Source organism: Cetorhinus maximus, unplaced genomic scaffold (assembly GCF_964194155.1).
Source record: "Cetorhinus maximus unplaced genomic scaffold, sCetMax3.hap1.1 HAP1_SCAFFOLD_1585, whole genome shotgun sequence".
Lineage (NCBI taxonomy): Eukaryota > Metazoa > Chordata > Chondrichthyes > Lamniformes > Cetorhinidae > Cetorhinus > Cetorhinus maximus.
Window position 1 is genome coordinate 43,180 of NW_027597525.1, and position 14,678 is coordinate 57,857.

Below are 14,678 nucleotides of genomic sequence, written 5' to 3' on the forward strand. Positions count from 1 at the left end.
CTGAAGCAGAACTTATGATCCAAAACATTCCAAACCCTCATGAATGATGAAGCTTTAAAACCAGAAAGGAGATTTAACCATAGGTAGAACACGCTAGTCAGGCCTTTCATCACCACTCCCCAGCCCCAATTTCAGCAGTGTCTGGCCTGTTTCTCCCATACCAGCCCCCATACCTCAACAAGTGCAATAGACAGAGAAAGTAGCAGAGTATGACCCATTGAAATATTCCTTTATTAAATCACAGCTTTGAATGTCAAACAATCACAAGAAATTGTTAATATTTCAATCAACTCAATTGTACAGAATTGCCAATCACGCACTGAGAATTGTGCTGATATCCCAGCAGCTTCACAGGATAGCATTGATATAGTCAAGGGGAAACTCAACGCAAACAAGAAAGGAATAGAAGGCTGTGTGAATAAGTTGTGATAAATTAGGGTGGGAGGAAGCTTGTGTGGACTGCAGCAGTTCAAGAAGGCAGCTCACCACCACTACCATCTCAAGGGCAAATTAGGCATGGGCAATAAATACTGGTCTAGCCAGCGACACCCACATCCCATGAATGAATAACAAACACCAGTATTGGACCCGTTGGGCCAAATGGACAGTTTCAGTTGTACAGCTGATGCAGTTTCAATGTATAGCAAAAACACAAAGACCTTTACTTATTAAAAAAAGACGTTTTGGAATCCAAAGGCGGAGTGTGGATTCCGATACAATCAGATTGCAGCCCACTAAACATAGCAATGAACTGATGCAGAATAACAGCCCAGAGCCAAGGAGCCTCTCTGCTCCCCACCAGGCCATGTGTCCGGGTCTGCTGAGTAGCTGCCCTTCAATGTGAAATACCATTCTTCTTCTGAGTGATGAAACTGAGCAGATCGATCGCTGTGACAATGCCAATTACTGTCCATTTCTTATGGCGAGTTCCATCAGTCAGAGCTGGAAATAGAGCACGGGTAGAGAGTTAGAGAATGTGGCAGAGAACAAGGATCATCACAAGTAGGGCTCAGGTTAGACCATTGGTGGGCCTGGGAGATGGCTGGGGAGGAACATGAAAGAGATGGCATTGGGAGACAGAGAAATGGGGATTGCTCCCAAAACTGGCTACTTCGTTTCTGTAATTAGGCATTGGAATACCCAAGCCCAAGAACTTCAGGATTCTGGAGGAGGGTCGTACAGACTCGAAACATTAACTGTTTCTCTCTCCACAGGTGCTGCTGGACCTGCTGAGTTTTTCCAGCATTTTCTGTTTTTATTTCAGATTTCCAGCATCCGCAGTATTTTCCTTGTATTCTATTTGCCTTCCTAATTACTTGTTGTACCTGCATGCTGACTTTTTATGGTTCTTGGACACCCAGAATCACACAGTGCAGAAGAGGCCCTTCGGCCCATCGAGTCTGCACCAACACGTGAGAAACACCTGACCTATCTACCTAATCCCATTTACCAGCACTTGGCCCATAGCCTTGAATGTTATGACGTGCCAAGTGCTCATCCAGGTTCTTTTTAAAAGGATGTGAGGCAACCCGCCTCCACCACCCTCCCAGGCAGTGCATTCCAGACTGTCACCACCCTCTGGGTAAAAAAGGTTTTTCCTCACATCCCCCCATAACCTCCTGCACCTCACCTTGAACTTATGTCCCCTCGTGACTGACCCTTCAACTAAGGGGAACAGCTGCTCCCTATCCACGCCCCTCATAATCTTGTACACCTCGATCAGGTCGCCCCTCAGTCTTCTCTGCTCCAACGAAAACAACCCAAGTCTATCCAACCTCTCTACATAACTTAAATGTTTCATCCCAGGCAACATCCTGGTGAATCTCCTCTGCACCCCCTCCAGTGCAATCACATCCTTCCTATAATGTGGTGACCAGAACTACATACACTACTCCAGCTGTGGCCTCACCAAGGTTCTATACAACTCCAACATGACCTCCCTACTTTTGTAATCTATGCCTCGATTGATAAAGGCAAGTGCCCCATATGCCTTTTTCACCACCCCACTAACATGCCCCTCCGCCTTCAGAGATCTATGGACACACACGCCAAGGTCCCTTTGTTCCTCAGAACTTCCTAGTGTCATGCCGTTCATTGAATACTTCCTTGTCAAATTACTCCTTCCAAAGTGTATAGCCTCACACTTTTCAGGGTTAAATTCCATCTGCCACTTATCTGCCCATTTGACCATCCCGTCTATATCTTCCTGTAGCCCAAGACACTCAACCTCACTGTTAACCACTCGGCCAATCTTTGTGTCATCCGCAAACTTACTAATCCTACCCCCCACATAGTCATCTATGTCATTTATATAAATGACGAATAATAGGGGACCCAGCACAGATCCCTGTGGTCCGCCACTGGCTTTCAGTCACTAAAGCATTCTTCTGTCGTCACCCTCTGTCTCCTACAACTAAGCCAATTTTGAATCCACCTTATCAAATTACCCTGTATCCAATGTGCATTTGCCTTCTTTATAAGTCTCCCATGTGGGACCTTGTCAAAGGCTTTGCTGAAATCCATATAAAGTACATCAACTGCACTAACCTCATCTACACACCTGGTCACCACCTCAAAAAATTCAATCAAATTTGTTAGGCATGACCTCCCTCTGACAAAGCCATGCTGATTATCCCTGATCAAACCTTGCCTCTCCAAGTGGAGATAGATTCTCTCCTTCAGAATTTTTTCCAATAGTTTCCCTACCACTGACGTGAGACTCACTGGCCTGTAGTTCCCTGGCTTATCTCTACAACCCTTCTTAAATAGCGGAACCACATTAGCTGTTCTCCAGTCCTCAGGCACCTCCCCCATGGCCAGAGAGGAATTAAAAATTTGGGTCAGAGCCCCTGTGATCTCCTCCCTTGCCTCCCTCAGCAGTCTGGGACACAAATCATCCAGACCTGGAGATTTGTCCACTTTTAAGCCTGCCAACACCTCCAATACCTTGTCACTCCCTGTATCAATTTGCTTAAGAACCTCACAGTCTCTCTCCCCGAGTTCCATACCTTCATCCTCATTCTCTTGGGTGAAGACGGATGTGAAGTATTCATTCAACACTCTACCAATGTCCTCTGGCTCCACCCATAGATTACCCCCTTGGTCCCTAATGGGCCCTACTCTTCCCCTGGTTATCCTCTTCCCATTGATATACTTATAGAATATCTTGGGATTTTCCTTACTTTTACCAGCCAGAGCTTTCTCATATCCCCTCTTTTCTCTCCTAATTGATTTCTTAAGCTCCACCCTGCACTTTCTGTACTCCACTAATGCCTCCGCTGATTTGCTTCCCTTGTACCTGCTAAAAGCCTCTCTTTTCCTTCTCATTGTAACCTGAATATCTCTGGTTCTCTGGGTTTGTTACTCCAGATCCTGCTGTACTGCAGCATTCTGCAGTCTCTCTCCAATTAAATCATATTCTGCTTTTCTATTGTCTCAACCTGGAAGGAAATCATCGTTAATCCTCACTGGGAGCTGGGGAGCGGGGAAGGGTAGTTATCCATTTCTGCTTTAAAGTTGGAAATAATTCTGTGGGATCCAATCCTGATTCAAAACCAACTTGGAGAGCAACCAAATGTGACAGAGATTTATCACTCAGACTCTGGGCATTGATTGGAGAGGTTCGATTGAAAATACTTACACTTATCCTGCTCATTCATTATCAGAGCAAAAGCATTGGTCTCCAGGATACAGGACAGCTTCCCCAGATCATCACTGCCCTCAACCTAAACACAAAATTACATCAGTTAAACATGAGCATCTGAAGGATCATCCAACCCTCAAACACAATTCCCCCAGGGGGCAGGGAATTCCACAACTGATGCCAAAGAACCACACTGAGTGATCAGTGAGTGTGTTTCAGAGGCACCAGGCTGAATGGACTGCTGACTCTATCACTCTCCAGTAAGCACAACCTCACTGCCGTGAAGCAATAGGTCATAATCTTCACTTCCCAGAGTTTCAGTTATCGCCACATTTCATTCCAATCAGTAGAGGTTAACTGAGTGAAATTCGAATCACACATTAACCCCCAGAACAAACCGTCTCTCAGGCACACCATAAACCCAGGAGTGTTTGATGGGGCCAGTGTAGAGGGAGCTTTACTCTGTATCTAACCCCGTGCTGTACCTGTCCTGGGAGTGTTTGATGGGGACAGTGTAGAGGGAGCTTTACTCTGTATCTAACCCCGTGCTGTACCTGTCCTGGGAGGGTTTGATGGGGACAGTGTAGAGGGAGCTTTACCCTGTATCTAACCCTGTGCTGTGCCTGTCCTGGGAGTGTTTGATGGGGACAGTGTAGAGGGAGCTTTACTCTGTATCTAACCCTGTGCTGTACCTGTCCGGGGAGTGTTTGATGGGGACGGTGTAGAGGGAGCTTTACTCTGTATCTAACCCCGTGCTGTACCTGTCCTGGGAGTGTTTGATGGGGACAGTGTAGAGGGAGCTTTACTCTGTATCTAACCCCGTGCTGTACCTGTCCTGGGAGTGTTTGATGGGGACGGTGTAGAGGGAGCTTTACTCTGTATCTAACCCCGTGCTGTACCTGTCCGGGGAGTGTTTGATGGGGACAGTGTAGAGGGAGCTTTACTCTGTATCTAACCTCACGCCGTACCTGCCTGGGAGTGTTTGATGGGGACAGTGTAGAGGGAGCTTTACTCTGTATCTAACCCCGTGCTGTACCTGTCCTGGGCGTGTTTAATGGGGACAGTGTACAGGGAGTTTAAATTTGTATCTAACTCCATACTGTACCTGGCCCATCCCCACCTCTCATTCCCAGTAAACATTGCCCACCCAGCCCTCCGGTTCGTTCCTACCGATGGGAAGAGCTGTCTGGCTGTTCAGCATGTCCAGCACCAGATCTCGCAAGGTTGCCACCTAATAACAAAGAACCACCCATAATGATGACACAAAACTGGGATATGCAGCAAACAATGAGGAGGATAGTAACTTCAGGAGAACAGAGTGGTGAAAATAAGGTAGATGCAGAGAAGTGTGAAGTGATTTGTTTTGGGGGGAAGAACACAGAGACAATATAAAATAAAGGGTACAATTCTAAAGGGGGTGCAGGAGCAGAGGAACTTATGTATATGTACATCAGTCATTGAAGGTGGTAGGACAGATAGAGAGTGGTTAATAAAGCAAAGGGGATCCTCGGTTTTATAAACAGAGCCATACAGTAGAAAAGGAAGGAAATGATGTTAAATCTTTGTAAAACACAAGTTAGATCTCAGCCGAAGTTTTGTGGCTAACTGCACATTTTAGAAGAATGGTTTGGTCTCAGAGAGAGTGCAGAGGATTTACTAATTATTACTAGTACTGGTTATGAGGGGCTTCAGTTAATGTAGAGAGACTGGAGAAACGGGGATTGTTCTCCTTAGAGAAAAGGTTAGGAGATTGATATAGATGTTCAGAATCAGGAAGGGTTTTTGGGAGAGTAAATAAGGAGATACTGTTTTCAGTGGCTGAAAGGTCGATTACCAGATGGTACAGATTTAAGGCAATTAGCAAGAGAACCAGAGACAACATGAGGAAACTTTTTTATATACACACAGCAAGTTATAATGATTGGGAATTCATTGCCTCATACTTCGATGGAAGTAGATTCAAATCCAGATCTCTTGAAATTTGTTTAAATACCTGAAGGGAAAAATTGCAGGGCTATGGGGAAAGAGCTGGGAGGGTGAGGGGGGAATGGGACTAACTGGACAGAGCCTGCATTGGCACAATGTTATATCACTGTGTGACTCTAACACTGACCCCAAGCCCTGTATCCACAGATTGAGGAATATTACCTTTTTGAACTGCTTGCACAGAACTTGAGTGACTGGATCTGTTTGTTTAACCTTTGCAGCCAGGATGGAGCTGAGCATCTGATTCAGAGAGGCAACACCCAGGAGCAGCCTGAAATGTAGATTGAACAATGTTCATTTGTCACAGCATCTGCCACCAAGTCCATCCCAATCCCCACTCTAACAGCACCTTCCCCTGATAAAACCCTTCCGCCCCACCCCCACCAACACTATCCAAACAGGGAGAAGGAGCAGACTTCAGGTAGAAATAAATCAATAGGCACTGAAGACAGGGTGGGTCCAGTTTAATGTGGAGAAGTGAGCGAGTACATTTTTGGAACAGAAACAAGGAATGGGATTAAACTCTCAATGGAACAGCATTGAAAGAGATGGATGAACACAGCACCCGAGGTTTCAATCTCAATTTCCTGAAAACACAATGCAAGGAATGCAATGTAGGGAGATAAAGGAAGGTAAAAACCCAAGAGTATTGTACGTTTTCAAAGTAGGGAAATAGAGCACAAGGTCAAATAGCTAATGGTCAATTTGAACAAGGTAACAGTTGGACCAGAGTGCGAGTGTACCAGAGTGCGAGTGTACCAGAGTGCGAGTGTACCAGAGTGCGAGTGTACCAGAGTGCGAGTGTACCAGAGTGCGAGTGTACCAGAGTGCGAGTGTACCAGAGTGCGAGTGTACCAGAGTGCGAGTGTACCAGAGTGCGAGTGTACCAGAGTGCGAGTGTACCAGAGTGCGAGTGTACCAGAGTGCGAGTGTACCAGAGTGCGAGTGTACCAGAGTGCGAGTGTACCAGAGTGCGAGTGTACCAGAGTGCGAGTGTACCAGAGTGCGAGTGTACCAGAGTGCGAGTGTACCAGAGTGCGAGTGTACCAGAGTGCGAGTGTACCAGAGTGCGAGTGTACCAGAGTGCGAGTGTACCAGAGTGCGAGTGTACCAGAGTGCGAGTGTACCAGAGTGCGAGTGTACCAGAGTGCGAGTGTACCAGAGTGCGAGTGTACCAGAGTGCGAGTGTACCAGAGTGCGAGTGTACCAGAGTGCGAGTGTACCAGAGTGCGAGTGTACCAGAGTGCGAGTGTACCAGAGTGCGAGTGTACCAGAGTGCGAGTGTACCAGAGTGCGAGTGTACCAGAGTGCGAGTGTACCAGAGTGCGAGTGTACCAGAGTGCGAGTGTACCAGAGTGCGAGTGTACCAGAGTGCGAGTGTACCAGAGTGCGAGTGTACCAGAGTGCGAGTGTACCAGAGTGCGAGTGTACCAGAGTGCGAGTGTACCAGAGTGCGAGTGTACCAGAGTGCGAGTGTACCAGAGTGCGAGTGTACCAGAGTGCGAGTGTACCAGAGTGCGAGTGTACCAGAGTGCGAGTGTACCAGAGTGCGAGTGTACCAGAGTGCGAGTGTACCAGAGTGCGAGTGTACCAGAGTGCGAGTGTACCAGAGTGCGAGTGTACCAGAGTGCGAGTGTACCAGAGTGCGAGTGTACCAGAGTGCGAGTGTACCAGAGTGCGAGTGTACCAGAGTGCGAGTGTACCAGAGTGCGAGTGTACCAGAGTGCGAGTGTACCAGAGTGCGAGTGTACCAGAGTGCGAGTGTACCAGAGTGCGAGTGTACCAGAGTGCGAGTGTACAATTTTAGAGAGACAGAATGCAAATTCACAAGGAGCAAGAGGAGAGATTTGATTTAATGGCACAGAAGCAAAACACTGGAAATCTGAAATAAGAACAGAAAATGCTGGAAATGCTCAGATCTGGCCGCATCTGTGGAGAGAGAAAGAGTTAATGTTCAGGTCGATGGTGATCCTTCAGTTCTGCATTTCCAGCATTTTCTGTTCTTATTGGAGAGAGGAACTGTTACCGCTGCAGTGGTCAGGGCAGAGAGCAGAGTTCATCATTGTTTTTACAATTATGTGGCTTTGAGGATAAAGGATAGCAATTTTATCCATTTGGACAGTCACTGTCGAGGGTACATTAAAATTATCCCTGAGAGGAGAGGAGACAATTCTCCACATAATGGCATTTTGGAGTTTTCACACAGGGAGCAACTTAGGCATTAAATTATTGAAGTGAGAACTAGATAAATATTTGCACCAGAAGAAAACACAGGACAGAGCGGGGCAGTGGGTTTAATTTGGGATTGATACAGGGCGATGGGGACAGAGCGGGGCAGTGGGTTTAATTTGGGATTGATACAGGGCGATGGGGACAGAGCGGGGCAGTGGGATTAGTTTGGGATTGATACAGGGCTATGGGGAGACAGCGGGGCAGTGGGATTAGTTTTGGGATTGATACAGGGCTATGGGGAGACAGCGGGGCAGTGGGATTAATTTGGGATTGATACAGGGCTATGGGGAGAGAGCGGGGCAGTGGGATTAGTTTTGGGATTGATACAGGGCGATGGGGAGAGAGCGGGGCAGTGGGATTAGTTTTGGGATTGATACAGGGCTATGGGGAGAGAGCAGGGCAGTGGGATTAGTTTGGGGATTGATACAGGGCTATGAGGACAGAGCGGGGCTGTTAGTTAGGATAAGAACACAGAGAGCTCTTGAACACTTACCCTCCATCACTGACCACAGGAGCCTGGTCGTAACCTTTCTCTTGGAGAATCTCAATAGTCCTCTGACAGGAAACAGATGGCAGCACAGTGAGAGCAGGCGAGACATGCAGATCTTCAACGTGACACTTGAACCACCTGACAACAGTAACAACCATCAGATTACCCGTACCCCAGTGAGAGTCAGTGTGTGTGGGACCCGTACCCCAGTGAGAGTCAGTGTGTGTGGGACCCGTACCCCAGTGAGAGTCAGTGTGTGTGGAACCCGTACCCCAGTGAAAATCAGTGTGTGTGGGACCCATACCCCAGTGAGAGTCAGTGTGTGTGGGACCCGTACCCCAGTGAGAGTCAGTGTGTGTGGGACCCGTACCCCAGTGAGAGTCAGTGTGTGTGGGACCCTTACCACAGTGAGAGTCAGTGTGTGTGGGACCCGTACCCCAGTGAGAGTCAGTGTGTGTGGGACCCATACCCCAGTGAGAGTCAGTGTGTGTGGGACCCGTACCCCAGTGAGAGTCAGTGTGTGTGGGACCCATACCCCAGTGAGAGTCAGTGTGTGTGTGCGACCCGTACCTCAGTGAGAGTCAGTGTGTGTGGGACCCGTACCTCAGTGAGAGTCAGTGTGTGTGGGACCCATACCCCAGTGAGAGTCAGTGTGTGTGGGACCCGTACCCCAGTGAGAGTCAATGTGTGTGCGACCCGTACCCCAGTGAGAGTCAGTGTGTGTGGGACCCGTACCCCAGTGAGAGTCAGTGTGTGTGGGACCCGTACCCCAGTGAGAGTCAGTGTGTGTGGGGGACCCGTACCCCAGTGAGAGTCAGTGTGTGTGGGACCCATACCCCAGTGAGAGTCAGTGTGTGTGGGACCCATACCCCAGTGAGAGTCAATGTGTGTGCGACCCGTACCCCAGTGAGAGTCAGTGTGTGTGGGACCCGTACCCCAGTGAGAGTCAGTGTGTGTGGGACCCGTACCCCAGTGAGAGTCAGTGTGTGTGGGACCCGTACCCCAGTGAGAGTCAGTGTGTGTGGGACCCGTACCCCAGTGAGAGTCAGTGTGTGTGGGACCCGTACCCCAGTGAGAGTCAGTGTGTGTGGGACCCGTACCCCAGTGAGAGTCAGTGTGTGTGGGACCCATACCCCAGTGAGAGTCAGTGTGTGTGTGTGACCCGTACCCCAGTGAGAGTCAGTGCGTGTGGGACCCGTACCCCAGTGAGAGTCAGTGTGTGTGGGACCCGTACCCCAGTGAGAGTCAGTGTATGTGGGACCCGTACCCCAGTGAGAGTCAGTGTGTGTGGGACCCGTATCTCAGTGAGAGTCAGTGTGTGTGGGACCCGTACCCCAGTGAGAGTCAGTGTGTGTGGGACCCGTACCTCAGTGAGAGTCAGTGTGTGTGGGACCCGTACCTCAGTGAGAGTCAGTGTGTGTGGGACCCATACCCCAGTGAGAGTCAGTGTGTGTGGGACCCGTACCCCAGTGAGAGTCAGTGTGTGTGGGACCCGTACCCCAGTGAGAGTCAGTGTGTGTGGGACCCATACCCCAGTGAGAGTCAGTGTGTGTGGGACCCGTACCCCAGTGAGATTTCAACGAGAATATTCCTACCAGGGTTTTTTGCTGTTATTTGGTGGGCTCACTTGGAAACCCTTTTGCACCATCCATTTATCACTGAGGAACTTGGTCCTGTAGAAACAAAGATACAGGGTCAGTAAAGAGCCCACGCCACTGCTCCCAACCGCACCATACCCCATGGACAGTGACAACTTTGGTGAGAAGGTCTGAAGGGGTAGTGAATTGGTGGGCTGAGATGGGCAGAGGGGTGTTCCCATGTTGAGTGGTCAGGCCAAGAGATGGGGTTGGCATGTTGTGGGCAGAGATGAGCAGAGTGGGACTTACATATAGTTGCGGATGGAATCTGGGAGAATGACCACACAACGCTGACCTTCCTTCAGATCTTGGGCAGCCTTTACAGCGATGGAGACAGCGCTCCCTGAACTTCCACCTGGCAACACAATCCAGCAAGTCAGACCCAGCCCCATTTACTGCCCTCAGCTCCCCAGCCCTCTCCCCACTGACCCCTCTGCTTCCTGCCCCCCGACCCCAGCCCCTCCACTCCCCGACCCTCCGCTCCCCACCCCCAGCTCCCCTCCGCTCCCCGACCCTCCGCTCCCCACCCCCAACTCCCCTCCGCTCCCCGACCCTCCGCTCCCCACCCCCAGCTCCCCTCTGCTCCCCACCCCCAGCTCCCCGCCCCCTTGCCCCCTCCGCTCCCCACCCCCAACTCCCCGCCCCCCTGCCCCCTCTGCTCCCCACCCCCAACTCCCTGCCCCCCTGCCCCCTCCACTCCCCCCAAAGCCCCTCCATTCCCCACCCCTGCCCCAAGATGCCCACACCTCAACATAATGCTCTCATCCTCTGCCCCCACTCACAGCAAAGCTCCCATTGCCACCCAACCCACCAACCCCTCTCCCTCCACTATCCCCCCCACTCCTATCCCCTTCGCCTTTCACCCACTGACCCCCCTCCCCGGTTTCTCACCACAAAGGAGGCCCTCCTGTTGGATCAGCTGGCGAGCGATTTGAAAGGAGTTTCTGTCATTGCTCTTGTACCATTTATCCACAACCTGTAAAGATTAACAACAATCAGACCCGGAGCACAAACCACTGAGCAATCACAGCGCTAACAGCTTCCCCCATCCACCAAGCCCAGGGTCACTGGATAGTGATCCAGAGCAGGAACCCGAGTTTTCCAAAGGGATTGAGCCCTAGCCCCCAGGTCAGACTGGACACAATGAGGTCACTCACTGATCGATCGAGAACAGTCGGAATGAAATCATAACCAATTCCTTCCACTTCGTAGGTGCTGTTTTCTGACTGGTTGAGCTGTTCAGGTTCTGCCAGGATGGAACCTTCCGGATCAACACCAATAATCTAAGGAGAGAGAAAGATCAGCGCACGGTCCCAAACCATCATCTAAACCTGAGTAAATAACAGGACATCCAGCCAAACCCCTACCCCACGCAAAATCCCACCCCCTTTCCCTCTAAACATCTCCACCCCCAAATTCCATTTTACGGGTACAAAACTAGAATAGTTATTGAACTAAAATTCCTGAAGTCTGATTTAAATGAGTTCAAATCCCTTCACAGCAAAATAACTCTGGAATTGAAAAGCTAGCCTCAGTAACGATGACCATGAAACCATTGTCGATTGTTGTAAAAACCCATCTGGTTCACTAATGTCCTTTAGGGAAGGAAATCTGTCCTTACCTGGTCTGGCCTACATGTGACTCCAGACCCACAGCAATGTGGTGACTATTCATTAATCTCTGAAATGGCCCAGCAAGGCCACTCAGTTATATATAAGGCCACCTGCTCGAGGGGAACGAATATTGGCCCAGCCAACAACACCCACATCCTAACAAGACTCATTCCCCCCACCCCCAAACACTAACCTCCCCTGAATCACTGATATCATCCTCCCACCCGCCAAACAATCACTCCCTGTCCCTCACGACCCTCCTCCTCTCCCCACTGCCTCTCCCTGCCCCTCCCCCTCGCATTTCCTACATCCCACTGCCCCACCCCCTACTCCCCCCTCTCCTCACACCAGCCCCTCCCCAAGTACCTGGCAGTTTGGACACTGCTCCTTGAGTTTCCTGGCAATCCCAGTGATTGTCCCTCCAGTTCCTGCTCCTGCGACTAACATGTCCACTTTTCCTAAAAATGGAAGGACAGAAGGAATGGGATTAATGACACAGACCCCATCCCCCTCAACCCGGGATCCCCTCCAACTACCCCCACCCTAAGCTCCCGGGAACCTCCCCCTCCGTCCCAAACTCCCGGAATTCCCCTCCCCCCACCGCCGCCCGAACTCCCGGGATCTCCCCCCACCCACCAAGCTTCTGGAATCTCTCTCCCCCCCCCCACCCGAACTCCCAGGATTCCCCCCCCACCCCCGCAAAATCCCGGGATCCCTCTCCCCTCCCTCCCCCCACTGAACTCCCAGATAAACCCCCACCCCCGGAATCCCTTCCCCCCACCACCCGAACTCCCAGGATCTCCCCCCCACCCCGCAAAGTCCCGGGATTCCTCTCCCCTCCCCCACCCCCCCAAACTCCCGGAATCCCTCTCCCCGCCCACCCGAACTCCCAGGATCTCCCCCCCACCCCGCAAAGTCCCGGGATTCCTCTCCCCTCCCCCAAACTCCCGGAATCCCTCTCCCCCCCCGACTCGAACTCCCAGGATCCCTCTCTCTCTCCCTCCCCACCCCGCCCGAACTCCTGGGATCTGGCCCCCCCCCCACCCGAACTCCTGGGATCTGCCCCCACCGCACCAAACTTCCAGGACCCCGTCCCCTGCACCTCACACCCCTGGGAGACCCCATCTCCCACCCATGATCCCGCTGTCCTGCACACCTGGAATTCCCCGCCACCATTCCCATCTCATACTCCCAGGACCACAGCCTCAGGATCTCCCTCCACCCACACCCAGGACCCCCTTCCCACTCTCTAACCCACCCCTGAACCCCAGCCCCATTTGAGGGTCTGTGGGTTTGTTTTGGGATTAGGTCGTTCCCACATTTTATAATAACCGGAACGTGTGGAAAACCTCAAAACGCGCAATAATCCCCAAACCCACCCCCTGAAACCCCCTAAACCCACCACCCCCCAAACCCACCCCCACCCAAACCTGCCCCCCCAAACCCACCCACTCAAACCTGCCCCCCCATACCCACCCCCACCCTAACCTGCCCTCCCAAACCCACCCCCCTAAACCAACACCCCCAACCCACTCCTGCTCCCCCCAAACCCACCCGCCCGAAACCCGCCCCCACCCCCTGAAACCCCCCCAAACCCCCCAGCCCCCCCCAAACCCACCCCCCCACCCCGTAAACCCACCCCGCCACCCCCCAAACCCGTACCGTTACACTGCCTGAGGATCTCCTCTGCAGTTTGATCGTAGTGAACCAATGGGTTTCCAGGATTCCGATACTGCAAAAGAGGAAAGTGTTAGTCCCAGAGCTGGAGACAGAGACAGCAACTCCCCAAATATTCCCCTTCCCCCCAGCTCCCCTCCCACTCGACCCAACTCCCCCATTCCCCTCCCTTCTGCACACCCTCCCCCATCACCACCCCCACCTCAGTGGACAGGATAAAGTTTTCTGGCAGCCAATCCTGGCACTTACACAGGTCAGCTGATTTTCAGTCCCCACTGACTGACCCACACACTGTATTGGGACATTGATCCCTGGAATGGCTCCATGAATCCCAGCCTGGCAAAAAAACACTTTCAAACTAAGTGCAGCGCCTGCAGAGTAAGTGATCAGAGCTGGAGTGTATCTACACTGCATAGGCACAGGAGCTGGGACCCAGTCCTGAGTGAAGGTCTGGCTGAAGAAGCCAGAATCAGAATTAAATCAGGATTCAGCTAGATCAAGGTTATTGAAACCTTTAAGATCCAGAGGGGCCTTGACAGGGTGGATGTGGAGAGGATGTTTCCTCTTGTGGGAGAATCTGGAACTATGGGTCACTGTTTAAAAATAAGGGGCCACCCATTTAAAACAGAGATGAGGTGAAATTTTTTTCTGAGGGTTGTGAATCTTTGAAACTCTCTTCCTCAAAAGGCGGTGATGCAGAGTCTTTGAATATTTTTATGGCTGAGCTAGATAGATTCTTGATTAACAAGGGGGTGAAAGGTTATTGGGGGTAGACAGGAATGTGGGGTTGAGGTTACAGTCAGATCAGCCATGATCTTATTGATGGTGGAGCAGACTCGAGGGGCCGAGTGGCCTCCTCCTGCTCCTAATCCCTATGTTCACAGTTCAGCAATCCAGAAAATCCACAAACCTGCCCTGGATTGACAGCACGTGACCTCGCTGTGAGGGGATTGGATGAAATAGATTCTGGATTAAAAGGTCATTTAGTGTCAGTGATTGGCTGAAATCAGGACATTTACAAAATAAAGCAGCTTGGGTAAAGTGACTTTCCACACAGGAAGATGACTCAACACACCTGATCCAGGATACAGGAGTTTGGGATTTCATTCTTCAGTCTCCAGGCAACTCCAACATGAGATTCTGGGGAATCAAATCTGGCGCTGGTTGGTGTTCGGACAATCTCCGCTCCAAGAGCTCGTAACACATCGACCTTCAGAGAATAGACAATAGGTCAAAAACAATAGGGACAAGAGAGGTGTAAAACATCTCAGGTCCTGAGGGAACTTGACAGGCTGGATGTTCCCATCATGGGGGAATCTCGAATTGGGGGCAGGCAGAGTTTCTGAATAAGGCATCTCCCAGTTAGGATGGGGATGAGGAAGAATTTCTTCTCTCAGAGC

At 50.9% G+C, this 14,678-nt stretch overlaps 1 protein-coding gene across 1 annotated transcript in view; it reads right to left on the reverse strand.

Moving 5' to 3' along the window:
* Window positions 1-213: 213 nt before the first annotated feature.
* LOC144676417 (cystathionine beta-synthase-like) overlaps window positions 214-14,678 on the reverse strand; it is a 32,182-nt gene continuing 17,717 nt past the window's right edge. The window contains exons 5-15 of the mRNA XM_078536835.1: window positions 14,354-14,488; window positions 13,264-13,333; window positions 11,968-12,059; window positions 11,146-11,271; window positions 10,880-10,964; window positions 10,238-10,343; window positions 9,947-10,024; window positions 8,355-8,489; window positions 5,792-5,900; window positions 3,641-3,725; window positions 214-942 (exon numbers count right to left, since the gene is read on the reverse strand). Of these exons, the coding sequence (XP_078392961.1) occupies window positions 836-942; window positions 3,641-3,725; window positions 5,792-5,900; window positions 8,355-8,489; window positions 9,947-10,024; window positions 10,238-10,343; window positions 10,880-10,964; window positions 11,146-11,271; window positions 11,968-12,059; window positions 13,264-13,333; window positions 14,354-14,488 (1,128 nt within the window). The 3' untranslated portion in view covers window positions 214-835. The remainder of the gene's footprint in view (window positions 943-3,640; window positions 3,726-5,791; window positions 5,901-8,354; window positions 8,490-9,946; window positions 10,025-10,237; window positions 10,344-10,879; window positions 10,965-11,145; window positions 11,272-11,967; window positions 12,060-13,263; window positions 13,334-14,353; window positions 14,489-14,678) is intronic.